Genomic DNA, 27,575 nt, shown 5'->3' with positions numbered 1-27,575 from the left:
GAGCTTTGTGTAAGCTTGAAAGTTTCTCCTCCTGCCCCCAACAGAAGTTGGTCCAATAGAAGATATTACCTGACCCACCTTGTGTCGCTACAATTTGCAAAGCAGTTTAGAACTCCGCACCTCAGGAGCCCATACACAAGAAGGGCTTCACACCCACTAACTAACCCCCTAGGCCTCCTAGCTCCTGCACATCTCTCACTCTGCCGTCTTTCCCTCCCCAGGCCTGGAGTCTCTGAGGGACAGCGCTCACTCGACCCCCGTGCGTTCAACCTCTCACAGCGACACTTTCATGTCCCATGTGCGGAGTAGCAGAGCTGAGAGCAGCGAGAGAGTGGCAGTCATCTCCGATGAGATGTACAGCCCTGCCGATAGCGTGCTTCCCACGCCGGTGGCAGAACACAGCCTGGAGCTGATGCTGCTCTCCAGGCAGATCAACGGCGCCCCCTGCAGCATTGAAGAAGAAAAGGAGTCTGAAGCCAACACACCTACTGCAACTGAGGCTGATGAGATGGGAGGCGAGTTCAAAGCCTTGTGTCAGGGTGTTGGTGGCAATGGCGGGACACAAGCTGCACAGGTGAATAAGTTTGTTTTAAGTGTCCTCCGTTTGCTCCTTGTGACAGTTGGACTCCTCTTTGTTTTGCTCCTTCTCCTGATCATCCTTACCGAGTCTGACCTTGACACTGCCTTTTTCCGTGATATCCGCCAGACCCCCGAGTTTGAACAATTCCATTATCAATACTTTTGTCCCCTCAGGCGATGGTTTGCCTGCAAAGTCCGCTCCGTGCTGAGCCTGCTCATTGACACCTGAAGGCATGACTCTTCCTAATAACTAGCCAGGTGGATCCAGAAGATACCTGCTACCAGTTCCCAGCAAATGGGACACGCCGTGGCACCATCGGCCCATAAACTAAGTCCTCCTTTCATGAATCAAAGTACACTGCGCCCTAGGATGTTTGTTCCTGGAAGAAGAAAAGGATAGATTTGTGCCAGATTAAAAACACATTTCTTTAGAGCTCCGCTTTCCTGAAGTACTCAACCATTCAGTTTTTAATCCTTGAAGTTTGCAGAGTAATTTAAGATTTTAATTTTCATAGATGTATTACTTTGAAAGTATCAAATAAGAGGAATTTATTTTATTACTACTGATTATTGCATTAGTGTCAGCCAATAGCAAAGACACTAGTTCAAGACTAGAGATATTGCATTATGCAGGAGCTTTAGTAATGGTGCTACTGAGTTGTAATTTAAATATTAGTGTATTGTTTCATTATTAAAACTGCCTCTGTGCACAGCACTACCACCTTCAAATTATTTTGAAGAGATCCTCTTTTTACTAACCAGAGCATCTTAACTGGCAAATGGTTTATTCATTAGAAAGTGATCTGGTACAATACCATCATCAACTTAGAAACGTTTTCACAAACAACAGAGTGGGCAAGAAAGAGGGAAGCCAGGAGTGGCAGTGTCTGTTCCTTTACATAGCATAGAAAGATGTGAATACCTACCCTAGTCTACAACATAGGCCTTTTCCGAATATGTTAAGCCGTGAACCTTTAGTGCACCGCAGTGGTGTTTACCATAGAGGTGTTAAATCCCTAGCGACAGTGGGAGTTGAATATACCAGGGTAGTAGATAAATGTACTGTTATGTTCTACAAAGTCTGGGTGTGTAGTTAGTAATCAGACCCGATTGATTTGGAATACATTTTGCCTCAGAAAGTTGTATTTGTTTTGTATAAAAAAACAACTGTTCATCCTATATTTTAAACAAAATAGCATTTTGTTATTGATACTAATCAAGTGTTTTTTTTAAACTTTATGGATTAGATGAAAATAGTGTGATATACAAAATGATTGGAGTAAGCCAATTATTTTGAGAATAAGTGTTTTTGTAGAATGGAATGCCAATGGCAGATTAACCCATTCCTTGTTTTGGAAAAAAGAGCAGATTTTTTGAAAAATTTCAAAGGTAAAGAGCAGAATTACAGAAGTGGAGGCAACACTGAGAAAAAACACAACAAAAAACCAAGACAAATATGAGATCTATCCTTAAGGGAAAAAAGTGTAATTATCTAATTTCTATTGTGACATGAACACTTGAATCTTTTATTACCTGGCAAAAATAGCAGCCCATTTGTAAGGGGAGCAATAATCACTACTGTGAAGTTTCTTGTGAAGCTGGGCATATTTAACAGAACAGACTAGCAAGAGTTTCATTCCATCTCAGGGAGAGATTTTAAGCAAGCCGAGGCCATAGACCTAATTTTAAAAGCTCTGATTTACATTTTCTGCACCTTCAACCATCTCTGCACACAAGTTCAAGCACTGCTGGTGTGCGTGCACACACACAGATTCCCTTTGAAGATGAGTTATGATTTTGTCCTGAACTGGTCAATTGTGCTCTTTTGCCAAATGTTCAATCATCAATATAGAGAATAATCTGAAAGTCGATTAGATTCAGACTATTTGTCACTGCAATAAATAAGGTCCATTTTACCAGTCTGTCAGATCTTTTAAAAAAAAAAACATATATACACATACATATGCAGTTTCATGTCACTTTTACTTCAAAAATTAACCACGACCATTTGATTATCAGAAGAGCTCAAAAAGATTTTGCATTCAGTTTAATATTAAGTTGTGAATGCCAACCACAGGAGAAAAAAGGCTAGATTTTTACATGGATATATACTGTTTTATGCAACATAGCAAAATTAACTTTTAGCGTAGTGTTCCTACCTCAGTCTGTAGTAAATGGTGTTTCTATGCAGTGAGTGATAGTCTTAAACTAAACATTTTTCATCCTAGGTTAAAGATGCAGTATTCCATTGTTTTAATTGCTAATACTACTTGTTTGTCATAACAATACATCATCATTCAGTGACAGGTGCAGCTCCAATATGTTGTACTTTAAACATTTTCATTTTTCAAAAAACACAAGATATGAAATATTAAGCTTGAAAAACTTTTGCATCAATCTGCTTTTAGAATAGTAATAAATACCACACCTTGTTTAACCTTTTACTGTTTTCACCTGGCATTTTATCCTAAAACCACGACAATTAGTAATTTTTAATCTTACATTTTCCCCCCTCTGTGTGTCATATATTTAATGCTTTGCTAGCTGTTAGTTTTCTCTGTCCTTTGTATAAAACGTTGTTTCCATAGTTCTTATATCAGAGGAAGCAAAACTCTTAATAAAGAATAGTGTACTGCATCTTTAAAGCAGTAGAGGGTAAAAATACCAGAAAATGTGAATTTCTTAGTTTTCATAGACGTTAACCTTTCATGTGCCAAATACTGCAAGTTACTTTTTTCCCCTCCAAAATAATGTACCTTTTTCTACATATTCAATATGTAGTTAGCATAAAATCATTGGTGCCATGAAAAGTATTTTTAAATTTAAATAAATATTTAAGTATCATGAAAACAAGAGTTGGCATTTTTTATTTTTAAATAAATTGCTCATTTAACTGGTGATAGTTAGTATTTTACAGCTCCAACAAGTTTTACTTGATCAAGAACTGAAGAAACTGGCCCTTAAACACAATGGGTCCAAATTCTGCACCCTTAAGTTACGCTAACTTCCCATTGGGAAAAAAAATCAATGCAGAATTTGGCCCTTTAAGCAGAGAAATTCCAAAATTACGAACACCGATAAGCCTAATGCAAGCATGATTTCACTGTATCATTATATGCATCTGCATGGCTTTTAACAATGTTGCCTTCACCCTTGTTGACTCGCTTTGTTTTCTAAAAATCCATCCTTTGAACCATTTAACTGAACCAAAGAGCTGATTCAGGCTACGTTATAAACATGTATTGCTGCCAGGATGAAGCTGACCCCATATAGAAAGATGAATCTAACAAATCAGAAATACAGGCACACCTATCACCTTCTGATCCCTCTTCCTGTTCTGCTGGGCATGGTGCCAGGCATGGCTAACTGATCACAATTCAACTCATTACACACTGCTTATATGCAGAGTGTGAATACCAAAGCACTTGCATTTTGAAGCAACAGCAATTAAGCAGGTCTGAAAATGGCTCTCAGATCCGGCTTCAAGAGTGAAGGCCAAGCTAGGCTGGAAATTTAAGGCAGAAAATGGCACAATGTTTTTGCTTACCTACTGCAGAGGTTATTCTGTAACAGAGTGGTGAGATGGTGTGTTAAAGTGACCTCATTTCAGCTGACTTTTGCAGGACTCACTTGTCCCTTAAAACCAGAAGTGCCTTAGACTTGAGCAATGAAAGTTTATACCACATCATAGTTTTTAATGTTTGCGGGGTGAATCAGGTATCAGTGTAATCCTTCTGCCAGGTAGTGAAGGCAGCAACAAGTGACAGGTTCCTCTTTATACAGATCAGAACTGGCTCGACACACACCCACTCTGTCCCCTGCCCCCAGCCACCCCAGTAATCTAGGAAAACTAACCACCACCCTGGGTGCCTCCAAGAGGTAATACTTCCTCACTTGCAAATACCGAGTCTGTGTATAACACAAGAAAACTTTTATTAAAGAAAAAAACAGCATTAAATTTGGAAAAACCCCACAATGGTGATTTGAAAGTACACCACCAAGAAGTAAAACGCCCACCTCATAGTATCTTGGGCAGTGTCCTTGTTGTCTGATTCTCACCTGGTGCTGTTGAAGTCCAAGGGACGAAGGTCTCTACCATGCCACTCCCCTTTTTCCTCCTCTGGAAACCCACTCGTGCTGTCTGAGGTCAGCAATGGCCCCAGATTCCAGGGACGTGTCTGGGGGGGGGGTCAACTCTTGCTCCTGAGGGATGGGGGTGGTGGCCTGCCAATATCTCTGCTACTATTTATCACTGCCACAGCTCCCCAGCAGTAATGGTGGCAGCGATGTTCTCAGGTTCATCCAGTTCTCGGTGATCTCAGCTCTTCAGTGATTTCACAGGATAGCCAGGAACCTCTGCTGCCACCTCTCCTGCATTGTCTTTGCACCACAGCACTGTCTCTGTGCCAGGGCTAAGGTTAGGGCCCGCAGGTTAGCATATCACGGAGAAAGAGCCAGGCCTCTCCAATGCGTCTAGTCAGCTGTCTTAAAACAGTGATGGGGGAGGATGAAATGGCTTCTGGCACCCTTTGAGCCCGGTTGTGTGGACCTGTTTAAATACTCCCCGACTCTTACATTTGGCATCACTACTCCTGACAGTAAGTGAGGTTAAAGTTAGGGTGACACCCCCACCCCAATTAGGGCTCACCAAGGATAGTCCTGCTGCCTTAAGACTGAATGCAGTGGTAATGAAATGTTATCCTTATTGTGTGACTAAAGGGAATTTTAACCCAAAACGGCCACAATCGATCACTTCAGCAATGCAGGTCTGTCTGCTGATCCCCCTGGCAGAGTAAGTGTCTCTGCAAAGAGGTGGCTCTGAGGTCTTTCCCCCCAGTTCACCACTTGCTGTCAGGGGAGAGCTCATTCAGCCCCTGCTTACACATCAGTGAAAATGAAAGAGTGCCAAGCAGGGAGTGCAAGTCTCCACCCACAGCTCTAAACTCTTTCAGACACAGCTTCTCCTGAGCAGAGGGGCCTATGGCCACTTTGATTCCTCGGCTCCCAGGCAGCTCCACTCCTTCCTTTCCAGATCTCTTTGTGCCCCTGGAGGAAAGGAGAGGAGGGCAGTGAGCAGTGGCCCAGAGCAGAGTAGGGGGTGTCTATGCAAAGAGGTTTAGAGGTTCTATCCTGCAAAACACAGTCTGAGAATATGGTGCAGTGAGGTTGAACCTGCCTCAGTCGACAGGTTTGACCCAGACCATCTCCCCTCGGCCCAGTAACTCGTTATCTCCTGTTGCCAAGAATTATCTCAATTCTCAAAAAAAAAAATCACCCACATCTGGGACAGCCTTGGGCCATCAAGAACAAGCTGAAAGCAGGACCAGAAACACAATGCCCTCCTTCCGAAGTCTGAGCCCATTCACACAAGTAATAGTGTCATGGAAACACAGAGCAGTCAGTGCCACCACCTGCAACTCTGACCCCTTGCTGGATGCTAAGGGAGAGTGTGTGAAACATCTGCAGCCCCCTCCTAAAAGGGGCTGTTCCTGTCAAAGAAGGCGATGATGATCTAGCATCCATACTAGAAGGTGCAATACTACAACCAATACTAAAAGGAACTACTTTGTGATGCTGGAATATCACAAACTACAGACCACCTCACCTCCCTTTTCTACACAAGCTAAAAATCAAGAAGCTAGCAAAACCTGTCTCCAATATCACTTGACAAGTCAGTATACATGTTCCTTCCCAGTCAGGCCGGGGCATGACACAGACTTGAGACTTGTTGATCTGGTAGAAGACCATTTGCTATTCACAGTAATGTGGTATGCATCCACTCCTCCTCCTGGACTTCTCTGTGGCATTTAGGGAGGATAGATAGCTCAGTGGTTTGAGCATTGGCCTGCTAAACCCAGGGTTGTGAGTTCAATCCTTGAGGGGGCCATTTAGGGGTCTAGGGATTGGTCTTGCTTTGAGCAGGGGGTTGGACTAGATGACTTCCTGAGGTCCCTGCCAACCCTGACATTCTGTGATTAGTACCAGTCGCCACCATACACACCTGCCCTGTCTCCAAACAGCTGCAGAGAAGCATGGAAATATCCTGAATGGCTCAGGTCCTTCCACTCAGACTGAACTCAAGAGTCTTTATGGGCAGTTGTTCCCCCACATCCAAATCCCTCAGCTGCAGAGGGGCAAGGCTCAATCCTTTCCACTGTATTATTCAACAGCTTAGCCACCTTAGAGAGAGAATATCCTGCTGCAACCCTGTCACCTTTACAATGAAACCATTAGACAAGCAACAATGTGTGATTTGTGCTTTTCTGCAAAACCCTGTTTATTTTATTACCTCATCCTCTCAACTCACCCCATCCTCTCTGGATTTAGGCCGTTGTGTCCTAGCTCAGTTGTAGGAAGTGAACTTTCTGGGGCAGGGTCTGTTGTCTGTGTTACAGATGTACAGTGCTTCCAACAACGGGACCTTAATCCCTGAGACAAGTTTGCAGGTGCTACCAAAACAGCAAACCCACATAGTGACACCCAGCTCTACATCCCTCAACATTATCTGTGAAATTTCATCAAAGTGCTGTCTACTTCCATCTCCAAATATCAGTGAAGAGGTTAAATAAAAGTACAGTTCACACCTAATGCAGCATCCTAAAACAACTGATCAACTCAATGTATTGCTATTTATTATAATCTTCTTTACCCAATTCTCAGAGCACCTGACAACATTTATTTACACACACCAATATTAAACAATTCTGGGAGTAAGATTTCATGGCCCAGTGTCAGACATTTTACTAAACTAATATGTTTTACTGCAAACACAGACTATGTTATATAGTAAGCTTAAGGTAAACTTCAGGAAAGCCACAATCATGATGTATTACATCTAAAGAGCAAGTTGAGGCCCAGTCTAGAAAAGGTCTAATGTTAAAACTATACGTGATAAATATTTGTTAAAGGTCATACTTAAAATGGCTTTAGGAAATAGGACTTTTTATTATGGATGCAGCTTTTCCCATACTTGAATACACACGACTCACCATAGGTTGGTGTGGTAGGACTGCTACAGATTTAATATTTGGAACTTTAAAAAAATAATAATAATACATTTTATTATTTTGGAAACATTCTGTAATGTAAAACCTTTTAATGCATATTTTTGTCCTGAGAAACAAACATACTTTATGTAGGAAAAAAATTCAGCAACCTTTTCAATCCTTAAAAACATGGAGACGACCACTGGAGTTACCACCCACTACGATATTCTTTGTAGGGTGCACGGCATTGATGGAACAAACAGAGCCAAGGTAATCTACGTTATAAAAAGAGTGCAACCGTTCACCAGTGTCTTGGAAGATTTCTATTTGCCTTGGGCGTGCCATACTGCCAACCACAAAACAGTCTTCCTGTTTAGGATCCCATATTGCTCTGAACCTAGTTAACCACCGTCCTGTGTTATTGTTATGTCTATTCAGAAAAATGAAAGAGAAAACATGAAAATCAAAACACTGAATTTAGTAAGTTGCATATTTAAATACTGCCATTTCAAGTGCTCTTGTTTAGAGCATCCATTAGCCACACATCTATCCTCACCTTCTAGCCATCATCACATTCAACTCGTTTGGGGTTGGTACTTTTCAGAACCATTCAACATTACTCCTCAACAGATCAGAGGAGCAGTGTACCTTAATGATAAGATCCACCCCTTTCCTCTCACCAGGCCTTCTAGAGGAAGGGACTGTAAGAGGACAAAAAGGAGGACTACAGGCAAGAAAAATATAGCAAGAGATCCTCTGACATAAGCAGCAACTATTTGTAAAAGGTATTCAAAGCTCTGGGATGGTCTTTTGATACAAATCCAGGGGAAAACCATTAAACCCTTTTAAAAAATGCAAATTTTTAAATTTTCAGGCCAGCCATACCTAATACCAGCCCCTCGGTGACCCCAGAGGGGGCAACGACTGATTTGATGGAGGGAGTCCAGCCTTTATAGTTCACAGAAAGGATTTGCAAGCTTTAGGCCTGGGCAAAGCGGGAATGAAGGAAAGGGAGTAAGGAAAAGACAGATATCTCCACTTATAAGCAGTGCCCTTTACTATCAACATGTTTTGCTTTGAGGATCTTGTTCAACTGCAAAATATTTTTAGAATTACAAAATTTATAAAAGAAACACCAATGAGACCACACCTTGAAACACGAGGAAACTTTTCAAAAGCACAAGGACATAACAGGCTTTAATACTTTAGTTACACAAAAAGATATTAAAAGCCTCCTCACCAACTTTGGGCTGTATCCAAGCTGTGCCTGGAGCAGGGTGGCTCTACACAACCCTGATCCTGAGTTTAGCTGAGGACCAAAGCTAGTCCTCCGTCTAATAAAGTACAGCGCCAGGGCTGCTCTCTCTTATGCAGCTGCCTAGGACACCAATAGCTGTTCTAGCAGCTGGAGAATCACCAGGTTTAGGCAAGCCCCAGCCATGCCTGCTTTTCAGAGTACAAGCCACTAGGATAGTTCTCTGCTACCTGGCAGCTCTCTCCACCAAGTGGTTACGCTAGCTTTACAGTAACTCGAAGCAGCCACAATCCTTATGCCAGATCCTTAGCACTGATATATGTAACTTACCTGACAGCAGTGAGAACAGGAATCGTAGATGATAAAGAGCTGGTATCATAGACTCTGTGAAGTAAAGCAAATCATCAAAAATAATATATATTTACACACACAAATAAAAACAAGACTTACCTGTAAAATGCTTATGTATAGAGTCAGGAATCAGACACTACAAGTTTTGGAATACAGTAATCGGTTCTGCACTTGTGAAATCCAATTCAGGGACAGGTGTTAAAGTCCTGATTCCATTAACAGATAAGCCTTCTAAAGCAAGCGTTTGTCTTTTGGAACAGAATTACTTTAGTTTGTTACCGTACAACATTGGAGCGCAGCAGGGGCTGCAGAGGGCAATTTAAACAGGGAGAGCGGGGGGTAGCGATTTGCTCCTCCGCCTGATCTTCCTCTTCCCCTCTCAGGTGCCCACCACACCAGCAACCTAACGCCCTGGCCCATGAGCACCTACAGCCATGCCCCCCAAATCCGAGTGAGTGGCACTGGGACCTGGCATGTGGGGTCAGAGCACCACTCAAGGTTATCCCAGCCCCCCCCAAAAAAAAGTTGACTGTAACATGAAGTCTTTAAATTATGATTAGAGGACATCAGTAACTCAGCCTCAAGTTAGGGGTCTATTACAGGGGTGGATGGGTGAGGGTCTGTGGTCTGCAGTGTGCAGGAGGTCAGAGGCAAGGGATTTGTAACCTTTTTCTTTCTGAGCCCCCATCTCCAATATGCTCTAAAAACTTCATGGCCAACCCATGCCACAACAACTTTTTTCTACATACCCAGTAGATTAAAAGTCAGGACTCGCATTAGGGGGTGGGTAGCCAGCAGGGCAACTGCCCGGGGCCCCACACCACAGGGGGCCCTGCAAAGCTAAGTTGCTCAGGCTTCGGCTTCACAGCCTGGTAGTGGGGCTCAGGGCCACGGGCTTCTGCCCCATACGGCGGGGCTTCAACTGTCCGCCTTGGGCTCCAGCAAGTCTAATGCCACCCCTGCTTGGCGGACCCCCTGAAACCTGCTCACAGCCCCCCCCCCTCACCCCCCCACAGTGGGTCCCAAACCCCTGGTTGAGAACTGCTAGACTAGATGATCATGATGGTCCCTTCTAACCCTAGTTTATGTAAGCGCTGGTGCCCGTTCCTGGCTCCAAAGCCTATGGAGTAGAGGGTTACCCGAAGTAAAAAGCTCACACAGACCTCCATTACTAATACGCTCTTCTGAAAATATATCTGAAATATCTGAACTTCTATGTTTGTCTTGTTCGAACTGCAAAGATTTATGGAGTCTTTACTACTGGGTTGGTTCCATATCACACCCTACTTTTTAAGGCTAGGTCTTTAAATATCTCTTGTAGATATGGAGTTGTAAAGATGTATTGCAAGTAATATACAAAGAGCTCATGTAGCTGCATTTCCTCCGGTCCACACAGAATTAGTATCCAACATATACATGTAATTTATGAAGTAATCGCAACCATCCATTTTGAAAGATGATGATGTAAGCCCCAACACAGTTCAGTTACTGCCTGTTGTGCTGCAGCATAGCAAGTGGCTAAAAAGTCCAATTCTTGAGCAACAGTCTTTGCCGTGAATAAAACAGGGGTAAAGCGCAAGGCCAGAAGATGAAGCCAGTGCACTATTACAACTTGAGGCCTGCTGTGCTTTCCTCTTTGCTCTCTTCACGGTCTTCTCATCCACCTCTCTTTGACATGTCAGTTATAGTGGTATGATTATTGCATACATTCTTGAAAGAATATGATTTTGTTTTTAAACACACACAATTTTGTATAGGGCCTGATTTTTCAGCCTAGCCTTAACCAGGCCTCCTATTTTGTGCCTACTATTCTGTGATGTAATTTAGGTTACTTAAACATTTAAGTACCCAATTTGTGATGTAAATCAGATACTTAGATGTCCAGATTATTTAAATAATGATCACAAATCTGACAGCATGAAAAGTGAGACTTTTTTAAAAATATAGTCCACGTTATGAATTCAGTCCTAATTATGTCATATGCTTTAGCCACCTCTAAGCAACATATAAAAACACCAGCTCTTTCGTAAGACTTTCAGCAGCAACACTGAAGAAATTCAACACTGAAGAAATCTCAGCACTTGTAACTGCTATACATGGACTCATTAACCAGTTTTTTAAAAAAGCTAGTCCTGTCTCTGTGTCTATTTATGGTCACAGTTGTAGGTTCTAAAGAGAGATGAGGGCAAAAATGTAAGCAAAGAAATCATTTGTTATAAAAAAAATTACAAGAAATTCTACTTAAAAATGTCAAGAAAAAGCTATCAAGGACAAATATTAGTCAGTGAACAGTACTTCTGTATTATCTTCCTTCCCACACCCTTACCTCAACGTATCATCAGCACATGTTGTCACCACTCTGTTACCAGTAATAGGTGAGAAATACGCAGAAGCAACACTCTTTGTGTGCCCACTGAGAAAGCTTATGGGCTTGTTTCCATTAGGCTTCAGGTATCGTGTATCAAAAATGCAAACATTCCTGCAAGACACACACACCACGCCATTTTATGAAAGGTTTCAGTATGGAACGTGAAGTAGTAACATAACTACTATAAAGTGAAGTAAATGCATAATCTTTAAAATTTAAATTTTCAGTTTCTACTTACATGGAAGTGGAGGAACAGAGTGCACTAGCTACACCTTAAAAAACCTAAGTACAATAATAATTGCCTTTTAACAGCTAGAATTTAGAGTATGTCCTGCCCTATACCACTCACAAGGCAAACAGTAATGACAAATGTCAATTCCTTCATAAGCCATTACCAAAAGCTTTTATTTTCCTCAAGGATCACTAAAAAAAATGATGCTACTCGTTTCTGAAGTGGCACCATCTATGAAAATGGCAACCGCGGGTGTGCTAGTACTTTTAATCCTCTTTCCCCAAAAACAAAATGTCCCATAAAGTCCTGTTCTTACTCCCAACACTAAAATATTAGGGAAAGCCAAATTATATCAGATTTTAAGTTTCTTTGTAGAACATTTTCCTAAATGATCAGAAAAACCTTGAATATACATATTTAGGTTAAAAAACTAACTTCTATATTATAAATATCAGTAGATGATCGCTCTCCCCAACCCAATGCCATTTACAGCCGATTCCCAATGCCTTCCTGTGAAACCACTTGCACAGAGCTCTTAAAGCACACAAATCACTCTAATACATTTTGAAGTACATACACTGCACCGGCAGCAATGAAATACTGTCTGTTCACTGGATGAACATGGACAGTTCTTGTTGTCTTTGAATTAATGTTTGCAGTAAGTTCAGAAGTTGTTCCTGGTGTCCGTCTGTCCACAATAGCCACGTCACCATCCCACTGTCCTACCACCAACGTGGAGGCATTGTCTGCCAAGAAGTCAAAGGAAGAAAAGCTGTTTTCTTCACTTCTGTACACCTAAGTATGGAACAGGAGTTTATGTAAGGCAATATGTAATTGGTTAAAAATAAAATCAGACTAATCAACTATTTTCATATTGATACTTCACAGCTATTGAAGTATACAATAGCTATAGTTAAAGCAGATTATATTCTATTTCCTTTCACACTGAATTATACTAGTAACATTAGTTAAAACAGCAGCAGTGATCCATTTAAGTAGCTTTTTCATGAGACCACATGGAATACAGGAAGTGTACAAAATACCCTATATAGAGACAATAGACTGAACACAATGCAAAGTATGGCAAATACCATGTACTTCGAATCCTATAGTTATAACTCCCACATAAGGTCTTGTCATCACACTATTTCCACAAGCAAAGGAAAGACTCACCAAGCAAATCTCAGTTGGGTACTGAAGTGGGTAGTACTGGCTCTGTCCCCACCCCAATCCCAGGGAAGCCCCTCATTAGGTGCACCAAGAAGGATCAGGCTCCATGGAATTTGAGGAACAAACTCGGAATGAGGAGAAGCCTTTGTCCATGCCAGTCTCCCGTCATAGTGGCAATTATCCACAGTTAAGGTAATGGTATTTTAAGCAACATTAATTTAAGACTTCATTACTGTGCCCTCCAGGGGAACCTGGCCACTAGCAGCACTCCTCTTGTAGATGCCACGCGACCATGAGAAGCCAGGACCAGGCAAACAGGATAGAACAGGGGTTCTCAAACTGGGGGTTGGGACCCCTCAGGGGTTGCGAGGTCATTACATGGGGGGGTCGCAAGCTCTCAACCTCCACCCCAAACCCCGCTTGCCTCCAGCATTTATAATGGTATTAAATATATTAAACAATGTATTTAATTTATTAGGGGAGTTGCACTCAGAGGGTTGCGATATGAAAGGGGTCGCCAGTAAAAAAGTTTGAGACCCACTGGGATAGAAGAATTGCAAATCTCTTCCCAAGATCCACAAAGATAGGATGTATGTGCCACTGGTGCCTTTGTGGAGCTCCAAGCAGTTGTCTGGGGAAAAGGGTGAGAACAATTAAGCTAACAAGTTTTACATTGCATCATGATTGATATTTTCAGAGCTCCTCTAAAGAAAAACTGTTAATTTGCTGCTTTAAAATATACTCTCAAAAAAAAAATTTTTTTTTGAAGAGATTTGCTGGGTTAACTAAAGAGTCACATGGATGCAGAGGATCTCATTTTAACATGAAACCGATTTCCTTACTGAGAATTAGTTAAAGAGGGTGTCCCTGACATGTTATGAGAATGTTCTCTTAAAACATTGCAGTCAAATCAAAAACAAGGCAAATTTTCCAGATACTTGAATGGCTATGCAGTTTCCAATTTATTTATTTTTTGGCTGTATTTTTATGAAAAAGTTTTTTATGGTTATTTTATGTAGCCTTATGAGGGAATAGTGGTAAACTTTCCAGCAACCAAGGAGCTAACAAATTATTTTTGGTATTAAGTGGTTGAATATACTTCATAGCTATATATATTGATAGATTCATAAGGAGACTTATGCATAATGGAAGTGCATGAACACTCACCTCTTCAAAGACAGCTCTGGTAACATCGCCACATCGTACTGTTCCATCATGGCTCAGGGATAGCAGATGAACAGGATTAAATGGAGAAAAATACATGCAGCTTACTGGTTGACTATGTGGTATAAAGACATACACTCCATCTTCAGATTTACAGTTCTGAAAATAAAAAGATTTAATGAACACAATGTTAAATTAACCATGTCATTTCTACTTTTACATTTATTGCTCTTTCAAAAAGTTACTTATGTCTCAATTCTGTATCACAACTAATATTGATTTGCTTTTTCCTAATCTTTTCTGAATGATGGCAAACAGCAACAAATCCATGCCGCTAGGTAAACTAATAGAACAAGGCTGTTTCCAGCAGTCCAAATTGTAAATTTTGCCCTATTTGAGCCTCTCTGAGGCAAATCTTTGGAGCCCTTGCTCAGGCTAAACTGCCACTGATGTCAATGAGTTCTGCCTGAGGGCACAGTGCATTATTTTACTCATGATTTACAGTTCAACATACTATTGACAGGTCCATGCTTTGTTTCCCCTCATCCTTTTCATCACTGTACAACTGGCTTAGTTACATGTGCGAGACATTTACTGTCAATTTCATAGTTACTGTACCTCCCAGAGAGTAAGAGCTGCAACTTCTGCTAGAACTTAAATTCTATCTCATCGGATTGTTTTTATTGCTAGACTTGGTTTACATTCAATTTGGGAATTAAAAACCGAACAGTAAAACTTCCCTACATCTTATCTTCTAATAATGCTAACACCACTACAGCATCCAATCAAGATTTAAAACACAGTCAAATGCTTCTTTTTTGGTTCTGGTACCATCTTCCTTCTATGGATGTTATTCTTTGCCCCAAAACTGGGCTACCCTCAGAAACCTAGACTGAATTCAGAGAAAGCCAAGAGAGCTATTGCATCTTAATTAGTAACACAAGCTTCTCTTGTGGACGAGCTTTCCTGAGGAGGTTAAAGTATCATTTGCTTTTCCTTTATCATTAGTCATTTGGAGTAAGAGGGTGAGTAGGTCCTATTGCCCATGCACATTATGAGAATTCTGTAGGCCTAATATACACAACTGTACGAGGTAATGTGATAATTTCTGCCTGATTCCACCAGAGAAGGGAGATTCCAGGCTTATGGCAAAAGCATTTGTTTCTTGTTCTGTTGATTTGCAATATCATACGACCATAGAAATGTATGTCTGAAAGGGGCCTCAAGCAGTCATCTAGTCCATTCCCCCATGCTAAGGCAAGAGTAAATATCCCTCGACCATCCCTGACAAGTCTCTGTCTAACTTGTTCTTAAATACCTCCAAGAATGGGGATTCTATAACCGCCTTGTTCCTATGCTTAATCATCATAGTTAGAAAGCGTTGCCCTAAGACCCAAACTAAATCTCCCTTACTGCAAACTAAACTTGCCTTATCCTTGATGGATACAGAACCCAGATATAGAGAACAAGTGTGTGTGTGTTGGTGTGCGTGTGTTGCAGCAATGACCAAAGGCACCAATCAAGAATGTAGCCACATTGTGCAGGGTGCTAGACAAGCATATATAAAGATATAGCCTCTGCTCTTAGAATTGTTAATTGGTCTTAAATTCTAACAAACAACAGAGGAAAAGCATAATGGAAATAGGTACACCTAAGAGATCAACGATCTTGTGGGTCGCCCATTACTTTAGTACATGATCACTTCATAATCTTTAATATTTTTATCCTCATAACATCCCTGTCAGATAGGGGAGTACTATTATTCCCATTCCCATTTTACTATTATTCTGAGGCACAGAGAGGCAAAAGCGTAAAGTCAAAGGGGATTTTGCCACTGACTTCAACGGAGGTAGAATTTCACCCTAAATGCATTGCCTGGAGTCACAAAGGGTGCCTCTATGGCAAAGCTTGGAACCAGACCTGGGACAGCTGGCATCAGAACCACTGGATCCTACTTCGCTTCATCATGTAATAACACTGGTTGGCACAACTTGATGGCTCTAAATTATGAAGATTTTTTAAACCTATACATAGCTGGTATTATCATCTTTGAGTGTCTTAATCTAGCTAACATTAGTTGACTGATTTCTTGGAGGCATCAAGGCAGAAATGGGTCTTGAGGAGGGTTATTAAGACAGTACCTTTACACACTAAGGAAGATTACAGTAGCAGCTTCATTCTGTATGAACCTGAGCGAGCCGATGTGGGTGTCAGTGAGGCCAGAGTGAAAGAAGCTACAATAATCAAGTCACAAGAGAAGGACATGGACAAGAACTTTGACTGTAGGAATAACTAAGACAATTTGATTTCAGAGTCAAGGTGATATGAAAAATAGTAGTTTTGATATGCTAACAAATATTCAGTAATTTTCTACAATGTGAGAGAAAGGTCAGTGAGGTGATACCTTTTATTGGACCAACTTCTGTTGATGAGAGGAGAGAGACAATGTAGCATAAATAAATGCATGTTAGTGTGTGATGGCATAACAATTTTATTTACACTAATTGAGATGACATGATTCCCTCATTGCCATCATCCCAATCTCATGCACATAAAAATTGTATTGCCTACCCCCACAAAACAGTATTGTCTCACAGATGTTACCACGTTAGCACTGGAGCCTCGCTTCAGTAATTGTCTACTAATCAGATTTACTAAAATCATTCTCACCAGTTATCTGACTCCCCACCCCCCCAATAAGATTCCCAATAGATGAATCCTAAGCACAACCCTCTCCTCCCCCAAAGAGATATCACGCAAGCAATTTACCAAATCCCAAAGCCCAATCTGTCCAGACTTGTCTCCAGCTGCCACCAAGGTCCTGTTTTCAGAAGGATGGATAGCCACAGAATATATTCTATTTTTGACAACTTTTGTAACAGCATCTTCACTCAGGATCATTTGACTCAGACTGGCTTTGTATCTAGGCAACATCATAAAATTATTAGATATTTCTCCCAAAAAAGTTAAAATTGACAGAAATAAATTGTTTATAGATTACCTTTCTAAGTTACATATGTGTTTTTCAGTATCATTAGGGTTTATCTTCATTGTAAGACAGAAAAAAAAAAGTACAAGTTAAATTTGGGCACAAATTTACAGGTAAAAAGTTATTATGAGCTCAGGCTAAATGCCCCCAAAAAATTATGACTGATACCTGACTTATCTTTGTCCATGTATCCAAAAACGCGTCCGTTAATTCAGTGCTCTTACTCTGATTTGCAGGTACCATTGGAAGAGGTCCAGGTGGCAACTGAGGCTATTTAAAGGGCAGAAACAATGTTAAATACCTTGTGCATCTTTTACAGCTTCCCAACCAGTTCATTCAACTAGAAAAGTTAATAAGCAAAGGAAGCTACTTAGCAATTATATATGCCACAAACATAAAACTATCCTTTCACAATATTAAAATGTGCATAAAAAGAAATTCATATCAAAATACATCTTATTCCAGGAGAGAAGGGCAAGGAAATAGTAAATACAAGTGTGTAAACAAGTGGCCTCCTCTACCCTTTCCTTTTCTCCCGACTCTGAGAAGCACTGTTTCCAACAACTATATTGCAGAAGTTTAGCATTATTTCCATAGTAATACAGAAAACCTAAATTATCAGCTCACACAGGAATATAATTTTACATGTTGCTGTATAACTTACTCAAATAAGGTAGTACATGTCTCAGGAAAAAAATAAGCTAATGAAAAGTTAGATTCAAGATACGCTGAAAACACAAAAAACGAACAAGAAAAATTTGAATTAACGCTGCTGCAATTCTGAGTCTATGAATTACTGAACATATGTAACATTCTATCAAGATTCTATAATGTTACGCAGAAGTGGGAAAGTATTATTTCTTCAGCTTGAGCCTCAGAACATAGAATTAACTATTAAACACTCCACTTCTGCCATCAGATTTACCTTTCAATAGAACTTCTCCGAGCATGCTCTGTTGAGATCATTTTGAATAAAATTTACTTTGTTTCTGCACAACCCTAGATCACCTTCACAGGGCCATATTCTCCTGTTCTTGCTCTTGAGAAGCCCCACAGAAGCCAATGGGGCTTTTCATGGAACAAAGTACTACTCAACATGAATAAGGGTAGAAGAATCTGACCCATACTACTCACTGCATGCAAAACTTCTCAAGTATCTCCAGGTTATTGAATAAAACTTATTTAGCAATTAGGAATAAATATTATCACAGTCAAAGCCATTCAGATTTATGACAAATTTCAATATAGCTAAATAAAAATTGAAAATGTTTTCATAAAGCTGACAAATATGCACTGTACTGTATTTCTTCCTTTCTCCTTCACCATCTTACATATTCATCAATTACTGGTTCTGGCTGTGCTGGAATTTCTGGCAATGGAACTCCTGATGGATCTACTCTTTGTAAGCGCATAGATCTTCGACGTACTGTCTCAGCTTCTGTCTTTTTGGGCTTAACTCTAGAGGAATGGAAATAGTCAAACAATATATATTCAAATAAGCAATGGGTTTCTAGAGTAAAGGAATCCAAAATTGGTTTGGATCTTTATTTCTAGAGCACTGACCCAGACTAATATCACAAATAGTTTTGATTCAGTCTAGAAATGTGTTTTGATCACAGAATCATAGAAATGTAGGGCTGGAAGGGACCCCCTCAAGAGGTCGTCTAGTCCATGCCCATGTGCTGAGACAGGACCAAATATACTTAGGCCATCCCTGACAGTTGTTTGCCTACAAAAGAATTACTACACCACATTATGTTTTTAGTCTACGTTGTCTAGGAATGTTTACCTTTACTACACTCTTGGTTTTCAGTTATAATCTACCCTCTCGCTGTTCTCCTCTCTCCCCAACTTTCGGTATTTATTCAGTGGCAAACAACTAAGTTAACACAGAGTTAAAGCTGGTTGGTGGTATGTCATCCTCTGGCAGAACAGTGAGTAGAGCAAAACCCAAACTTCTGAAATCAGGAAATGCAAAGTTAAGGTTGCCCATGCAAGCTTAACTCTGACCTCTTTCAGCAATGCCCTAATTCAACCCCCCCCCCCCCCCCGTTAACACATACACCTTTACTTTGCCAACCCCACAGTTGCTGAAATGTACATGTTGAATCTGTCTCTCTCCAGGGCTCCGTTCCACCCACTAGTCTTCCTTTATATCATCTTCCATTCTGTATTTTATTTTCTTCTTATTCCTCTGCCCTGTAGCTTGTTTTCCTGTTTTTACTTAATGCCTGTGTTTCTATACTTATTATACCTATCCCTAATGTTCCCTTTTATCCTTGTTAAAATTTTTCCTCTCCAGCTCCCTTTCCCTTTGTTCCATTATGATTTTTTTCTTCTTAGCCATCAAGCTAGATATCATACCAGATGACTTCTTGAGGTCCCTTCCAGCCTAAAATTTTATGATTCTATAAGAACAAGTTGCTCTTGAAATCTCACTGAAAATACAATAGCTACTTTCATGATATTTTGACCAGATAGACATTCATATTACCATTAATTCTCTTTTAAAAAAGAAAAAGATGTGATACAGAAATACACTGAGTGAAAACCTACCAATGGAGAAATGACATGGACAGTTTAAGGTAATTGGTGGTCTAGATCAGAGGTTCTCACGACAAAATTTTTGGTGGCCTCGCTTGCTGGTGACCGCTGTTACAATTTTATCTAAAATTTCTAATTAAGTTTAGGAAAGACAGAAATAAATATGCACATATATATGTCCAAATCATTCCAATTTATTCATGTTAGGATTTTTTTGCAGACTCAGTAAAAATAATGTACACTTGTTGCTATTCTTTACTGGAACTAAACGGAACAGAAACACAAATAAGGTGCTTTGCGTGTTCTTGTTTATTGTGTGTTTTGGGTTGCTTTTTTAAAAGACTTGCTAGCTAGTAAGTCTGCTGCTGTGAAAAGTGATATTAACAAACATACAAATATCACTTTTCACAGCAGCAGATGTACTCAGCCCTGGGACAAATTAAGCCCTGGATGGGGAGGTGGGTACGGTGGCAGTGGGGGCCAGAGGCAATGGGAAAAATGGATGGGGGGAGCAGGAGAGGAATGGATGGGACCCCAGGAAAGGTGGGGAACTCACTAGCAGCCTGCTCCTCAAGCATTTGTCTCTCCAGAAGGGGGCAGGACCCAACCTCTGCTGGCAGCCTCAGGGCAGGGGCCACTGCTTTGGCCCATCCCCCATCACAGTCCAGGAGGCTGTGGCCGCAAGACAAGCCCCTGGTGGCCGCATGCAGCCACGGTGGCTACATTTGAGAAACGCAGATCCAAATTTAAATATGTACTCCATACATATATAACGACAAAAGTAGAATTAGCAAAAAAAAATTTGATGCATATCTCAGATATGGTTATTTTACCTTTTGATTCCATGAGATTGTCCTTTGGTTGCCATTTTGCGAAGTCTTGCAGCTGACTTTAAAGAAATGTAAGAAATATAGTCAGACGAACAAGTGGGTTTTTGGAATATTTTTGTGCAATGCAGTTACCTAAAGGAAACTAATGATTATGGAGTGACTAAAAATTAGTTTTCTGTGTTTATTCTCTCTCAATTAATTATCTGATTTGTTCAGTTTACCAGTCAAATTTTCCTAACTTCCAATTCTACAAACTAAAGTAAATCCGAAACTCAAACTGTGCAGTTTCTGCGTCTTGTTTTTTCAAGTTGTCGTACCCACTACCAAAAAAATTCACTGAAGAACATGGCTGGCACACAAGAACAGAATACAGTCCATCTTGCTATTCTATAGCTGTATTCATCTTGCAGTGATAAGAAAAACAAAATCCTAAACAAGAAGCACCATAGAGAGTGACTTTGAACAGAAATCATACTTTAAAAGAGACGCCGATATATAAAAACTTATATTAGATTTTCAATTTATGAATAAGATTCAGAAGAGTATTAGACATATAAAAGCTGTCATAGCAGCAGATTAACTCATTAAAATTATAATCACTATGGGACTTGAATTCATCATACAATTGCAGGGATAAAGACCAAACTGGGGGAAGCCGAGTGCTTGTTCAGTGTTTTATTTCTTTAGACACACGGAACTTTAGAGTGGTTTGTGTGCACAAGTAGGAAGGAGTCCAATGTGCTACATGGGGGGAGGGGAGGGGCTTAAACTTGTCTCCGCTCTGCTGAGCTCTTCAGAGACATCTGGGCAGATTTTCTCAAGTCACTCCCTCCTCCCCCAACCACAGAGATTGAGTCTTGGTGAGCATAAACCCTATTTCCTCCCAGCTAGAGCTCTCTGGGCCTCTGCACCTCGGACTGAACAGTTCCAGCTCCAGCTTTTCTAGCGCTGTTGTGAGAAGAAACAGCAGAGACTGCTCAGAACCAGCTCTGGGTGAGCAAAGTAGTGGACTTTGAAGGAAGAAGCTTACTCCTTAATGCCAGAGTAGACCTATGAGAAAGAACAGAACACTACACAGGAGAGAGAAGGAATCTGGAAAGGAGAGAAGAGCAAGATCCGCATCTGTAGATAACATTTAAAATGTCACTACTTTAATTTGTTGGATTACTTCCTCCAGTATGTAGCAGTGTAATACATAGCATTTATAATGCTTTCCATAATTTAAGTACTTTATAAATATTAATGAATGAAATCCCATCTTCAAAAAAATAAATAAATAGAGCCCTGTCAAAAAGTATGCACAAAGCATAATCAGATCACTGTGGCAGATCACTGCAATATATAATTGCAAAGTCAGTTGTTAAGTTTTTATGCCTTTCTCTGAAGCATCTGGTATAGGACAGTGTTAGAGGCATGTTTCATAACTAAATGAACTATGGGTTAGTTCTGGTATGGCAATTTCTATTACATTTAGAGTGACTATTTTATCCTTACTCTAGGGAGAAATCATACAAACCTCAAGCAGCTTTAGAGAGGCAAAAAAATTAGCATTTTCTGTAATGTTCTTTAGTCTTTTTCTTTCATAGGCTGACAGCTGTGAAGATCCATCCTGCAAAACAAATAAAAGCAATTACTCTGTAGGATAATGCTTAGGATATTACACAAAGTGCACAAAAAGGCCTGGACTGTTGAGAAAATAAAGCACTGTACAAAGTTGCGTGGCCTTTTTTTTTTTTAAAAAAGGTTCCAAGCTTCTCTTACAATAAATGTTACTTTATAGTGAGGAGTACCTGACGTTCCTCCATTTCCAAACAACTGTTACAGCATGAGGTAATTAAAAGCAAAAAGGCACAAAACACTAGAAAGTTGACAAACTGGTTAAAACAGAACTGGGAGGAAAAGGGGGAAAGCGGCACATTACAGCATACTCCTAGATATTAGTGCTCAGGGCCGCCCAGAGGGGAGGGCAAAGGGGGCAATTTGTCCCGGGCCCCGGGCTCCGCAGGGGCCCCCAAGAGAACAGCTGAGGCTCCCGCCTCCGCCCCTCTCCTGGAGCCCTAGCGCATCAAGCGGCGTCCTCAGACAGCGCCACAGCGTGTCTCCGCCAGGGCCCCTGAGCCCCGCCCCGCTCAGAGCCGCGTGGTCAGGGGGCGGGGCTGAGCTCAGCTGCCTCCGCTCGGCGTGGAGCTCGCAGCCCTGCCCCCTGACCACGCGGCTTTGAGCGGGACGGAGCTTGGGCCCCGCCGGACACACGCTGCGGCTGTTCAGCGAGGCGCTGAGACTCCGGGTGAGGAGGGAGCCGGGGGTAAGAGGCTGGGGCCGGGGGGTTGGCTAAAGGGCAGGGAGTCCTGGGGACAGTCAGGGCACAGGGAGGGGACAGAGGTTGGGGGAGCGGTCAGGGGGCAGGGAATGGGGGGGTTTGGATTGTGGGTGTTCTGGGGGGGGGGTGGATAGGGTCAGGGCCGCCCAGAGGGGGCGGGGCAAGAGGGCGCAGGAGCTTCTTCGCTCCCGATCTTCGCCGGTGGGGGGTCCTTCCGCTCCGGGGCGGAAGGACCCTCCCACTGGCGAATTACCGCCGAAGCGGGACCCGCCGCCGACGTGCAGCCCGGTCTTTGGCGGTAATTCGGCAGCGGGGGGCCCTTCCGTTCCGGGACCCGCTGCCGAAGTGCCCCGAAGACCCGCGGCGGGGACCCCCCCGGCCACCGAATTACCGCCGAAGACTGGGCTGCACTTCGGCGGCGGGTCCCGCTTCGGCGGTAATTCGGCGTCGGGGGGCTCCCACCGCGGGTCTTCGGGGCACTTCGGCGGCGGGTCCCGGAACGGAAGGGCCCCCCGCCGCCAAAGACCCCGGGCCCCTGGAATCCTCTGGGCGGCCCTGGTAGTGCTTTAACAGAGCTCCATCAGTGTGGCCAGAAAGTGTCCAGTCACAGACATGAATATCAATTTACATTCTGCCTTAATACAAAGAGAAGCTGTGGATTCTTTGTTTTACCCTACCACAGACACATTCTCCCTGCCCACCCCCCCACCCCAAAAAAAAAAAGATATACCACAACAGGAAAGGATAAAACAGACCAGCCCCAAAGACTGATATTTAAGGAATGGTGACTGAATTAAATTTCTTGAAGGCACATCTGCTGAGTTTTGAAAAAGATCTGAAGAAAAATGTGGGGGAGCTAGTCAATATGGTAACTTTAGAAAACCTTTAATTGCACATATCGACAGAAGTCAAGCTGGTTTTGTATCAGGATAGGAGTGTTTTGCACACACAGCTTCGGCACACACTTATGAAGACGGAGCATTAAATATTTGTGTCAAAGTGCTTTATGGATGTTAAAATTATTTCAATAATATCTTTATTACATTGATAAACAAGAAATGAAAGCATGAAGCAATTATGCAACACTGAAAAATGTACAACAATACTGATATTAGGCTGTCTTATAATAGTTGTCTCTGGTATTGTTTATAGAAAAATTGAGTCCTTTTTAGAACTAAAGGTAGCTAAATTCTTCATAAGAGTAGAATTATTCAGATATATATCTTTCAGTTATTTTCATAAGCAAAATACTGGATGCAAATGTGTTATTTCTTGGTACCTTAGAGAAAAGAGGAAATGCAGTACATTCTGAAAATTATTATTTGGATTACCATAGCACTTAGGAGCCCTAATGACGGACCAGGAACCCATTGTGCTAAATCCTGTACAACTACAGAACAAAAAGGCAGACTCTGCCCAAAGAGCTTGCAATCTAAGTGTAAGAGAAGAGACAACAGATGGATAGACAGACAGTAGAGCACATGGAAATGACAAGACAATACTGGGCAATATGATAATAAAATAGAATAATTTTCTTTTTCTGATCACAAAACTTTTAGGAACCAATCCTGAAACCGATACCACTCAGGAAGGTCCATGTGGAGTCAGTGGCAGGATCAAGACCTTAGGTTGGATTTTTGCTATCAGGATTGTTTAGCTACAACTGTTTGCAAGAAATGGTCTCTCATACATTACAGACTGTCAATAATTAATTATGTGAACTAATATTTACCTACAGCCAATATGTATCGTTAAGAAAAAGATCTAAGACAGAGGGTTATGTAAAAATGAATAACTTATCTTGAATAGTTATGAAGAACATGGTCTTATTTTTCTATCTTTAAAAAAATGAAGTAAAATAATTGTATTCCCTTAAAACAGTACAATAATTGTATTCCCTCTGCTATTTTCTAGGGAGCAAACAGTTCCCCGTTTACAAGATCATCAATACTCGAAGTTTCAAAATGTGAAAGATGCCAAATAAGACAAATTGAGGGCTAGGCTAAGAATATACTGAGGAAGCTAAAAGCAAAAGAGAATATAGTCACACAAAAAAAACAAAAACAACGTTTGGTTTCTTACCAGATAGACATCGGAATTACTTCCTTCACTGTCTGTATCCCAATTGTTTTCTGAATCATGATCAACTGTAACGGAGGTGTTTGTGGGTGACACCATGCTACTTTTATGATGAAGTGAAGACATACTGGGGATTACTCCTCGTGGACTGGAAGAAGCCTTATAGGATACATCTCTTATTTGCTGACTTGTGGGATCATCACGGGATTTTTTGACTTTTGGTTCTCTTTCTGAAGGCCCTTCATTACTAGAAAACTTTTCTAGTAAGCGTTTCTGGGGCGGACGTTTGTTGCGTTTCTCTTCTTCCATGGATAACGGGGTGAGAAGAACTTTCACTTGTTTTCCGAAAACTGCTCTTCGTTCAGCTTTTTCTGATACATAGTTCATACTGGGGTTTCCTTTAGGTGTGTGCTCCTACACAAATGACAGAGAGGAAAATATAAAGTATACTACACTAGAACTCAAGCTCCTGTAACTTGTCTCCACGTAACTAGTGGGCGTATTAAATAGCATGTAATTGTACAAACACTTCAGTGGAAAAAAAACAAACAACGCTGTTGCTGGGATTGTCTCATGCCTTATAGATGAAGCCCAAAACGTGAAGCTTTCCTCCCAAAAGACTGTGCCCTTGCCTAGTCATCTCTTGGTGTGTCCACGCTCACAAAGCAGGCAGCACCAGCAGTTCCTGCCCATCTCATGGCAAGGTAGGGTGCTCAGTCTGCACCCTGGGCTCTCCCTCCTCCAAGGGCCCCGCAAGCCCAGGCCGGGGGGAGCGGCCAAGGGGCAGAGCGCTCCCGCGGACCCACCCGGAACTCCCTGCGGCCTTCGCCAGGGCGGCGGGGAGCGGCGGAACACGCCGGGCAGGGGCTGGCGAGCGGCAGGTGCCGGGACTCAGGGGCTGGCTGGACACAGACCTGCCCGCTCAGCCGCGGAGCCAACGGGTTCTCGCCCCTGGGCAGCTACAGCCGCGCCTGGGTTTCCGTGCTCCCGCGCGGGGGCCGGGGCGGGCTGGGTCAGCGCGCCCGGGGCTCGGGCTCGGCGGTGCCCGGCGCTGTACAAAGGTTCCGGAGCCCCCAGGCGCGCCCAAAGGCGAGTGAGCGGCACCTGCCGGGACGGGACGGGCCCGGCCCAGCCGCGGCTGAGGGGGCCGGGGCAGGGACGAGCCGAGCCGAGCCGAGGCGGCCACACACGCGGCGCCTGAGGCGCTCGGCGCTAGCGGCGGGGCGGGCGGACGAGGCGCCCCAGGGGCCGGTCTTCCCCGGCCCAACCTCCTGACCTGCATCCGCTGCCGGGCGAGCGGCGACAGCGGCTCCTCAGCCCCGAGCGTCCCGGCCTCGGCCCGCGGCATCTCCCCGGCGCGGCGCGGCGGCGCGCGGGACCGGCCGGGGCTGGGCGGGGCCTCCCCTTCCCGCTTATGCAAGGGGGAGGGGCGCGGTTACCTAAGGGGGGGAGGGGAGCGGCCGCGCGCCAAGAGGGGGGGCGAGGGCGGGGAGCTCGCTCGCCCCCACCCGGCCAGGCGCCGCGCTTTGCTGTAAGCAGCGGAGGTGCTGGCGCCTTAGTTTAGCCTAATTACCGTACTGTCACCTCAGCAGCGCCCCTGGGTGCCTGCAGCATGGGGGGGGGGGGGTGCTGGGACCAGGGCTGCGGCAGGACCCACTGGAAGGGGTTCCAGCCCATAGACTCTCAGGCTTGGCAGGGACCTCAGGCGGTATCTAGAGCAGGGGAAGGCACCCTATGGCGCGGGTGCCGAAGGCAGCACGGGAGCTGATTTTCAGTGGCACTCACACTGCCCCAGTCCTGGCCACCGGCCCGGGGGGGGCTCTGCATTTTAATTTACTTTTAAATGACACTTCTTAAACATTTTAAAACCCTTATTTACTTTACATACAACAATAGTTTAGTTCTATATTCTAGACTTATAGAAAGAGACCTTCTAAAAACGTTACAATGTATGACTGGCACGCGGAACCTTAAATCGGAGTGAATAAATGAAGACTTGGCACAGCACTTCTGAAAGGTTGCCGACCCCTGATCTAGTCCAACCCCCAGCTCAAAGCGGGACCAATCCCCAACTAAAGCATCCCAGCCAGGGCTTTGTCAAGCCTGACCTTAAAAACCTCTAAGGAAGGAGATTCCACCACCTCCCTAGGTAACCCATTCCAGTGCTTCACCACCCTCCTCCTGAAAAAGTTTTTCCTAATAGCCAACCTAAACCTCCCCCACTGCAACTTGAGACCATTACTCCTTGTTCTGTCATCTTCTACCACTGAGAACAGTGCCGAATAAAGGGGAATAATCACTTCCCTCGATCTGCTGGCAATGCTCCTACTAATGCAGCCCAATATGCCGTTGGCCTTCTTGGCAACAAGGGCACACTGCAGACTCATATCCAGCTTCTCGTCTGCTGTAATCCCCAGGTCCTTTTCTGCAGAACTGCTGCCTAGCCACTCGGTCCCTAGTCGGTAGCAGTGCATGGAATTCTTCCGTCCTAAGTGCAGGACTCTGCACTTGTCCTTGTTGAACCTCATCAGGTTTCTTTTGGCCCAATCCTCCAATTTGTCTAGGTCACTCTGGACCCTGTCCCTACCCTCTATCATATCTACCTTTCCCTACATTTTAGTGTCATCTGCGAACTTGCTGAGGGTGCAATTAATCCCATCATCCAGATCCGGGGTGGCCAACCTGTGGCTCCAGAGCCAGATGTGGCT

At 42.9% G+C, this 27,575-nt stretch overlaps 2 protein-coding genes across 8 annotated transcripts in view; one reads left to right on the top strand and one right to left on the bottom strand.

The window, feature by feature from the left end:
* Positions 1–3,383, top strand: part of FRMD5 (FERM domain containing 5) — a 283,379-nt gene extending 279,996 nt beyond the window's left edge. For 4 of the 6 annotated variants that reach the window (XM_044980461.1, XM_044980460.1, XM_044980462.1 and 1 more), the window contains exon 14: positions 222–3,383. In XM_044980461.1, the coding sequence (XP_044836396.1) occupies positions 222–808 (587 nt within the window). In that variant the 3' untranslated portion in view covers positions 809–3,383. The remainder of the gene's footprint in view (positions 1–221) is intronic. The other 2 variants (XM_044980464.1, XM_044980463.1) reach the window with 1 other exon arrangement.
* Positions 696–26,277, bottom strand: WDR76 (WD repeat domain 76). 2 transcript variants are annotated; one of them, XM_044980459.1, is made up of 13 exons: positions 26,144–26,277; positions 24,871–25,281; positions 21,985–22,077; positions 20,472–20,527; positions 18,426–18,552; positions 17,263–17,364; positions 17,107–17,150; positions 16,875–17,028; positions 14,109–14,264; positions 12,349–12,566; positions 11,498–11,650; positions 9,151–9,204; positions 696–959 (listed from the first exon to the last, which is right to left on the bottom strand). In XM_044980459.1, exons 1-13 carry the CDS (start codon positions 26,213–26,215, stop codon positions 908–910), a joined length of 1,692 nt encoding a protein of 563 aa, XP_044836394.1. In that variant the 5' UTR covers positions 26,216–26,277; the 3' UTR covers positions 696–907. The 2 variants fall into 2 exon arrangements, with proteins under 2 accessions (XP_044836394.1, XP_044836393.1); XM_044980458.1 differs by lacking the exon at positions 696–959 and adding an exon at positions 7,622–7,995.
* Positions 26,278–27,575: the final 1,298 nt, after the last annotated feature.

This window comes from Mauremys mutica, chromosome 11 (genome assembly GCF_020497125.1).
Source record: "Mauremys mutica isolate MM-2020 ecotype Southern chromosome 11, ASM2049712v1, whole genome shotgun sequence".
Classification (NCBI taxonomy): Eukaryota; Metazoa; Chordata; order Testudines; family Geoemydidae; genus Mauremys; species Mauremys mutica.
Note: the sequence above shows the minus strand (reverse complement) of the source record. Positions and strands in the feature narration are given on the sequence as shown.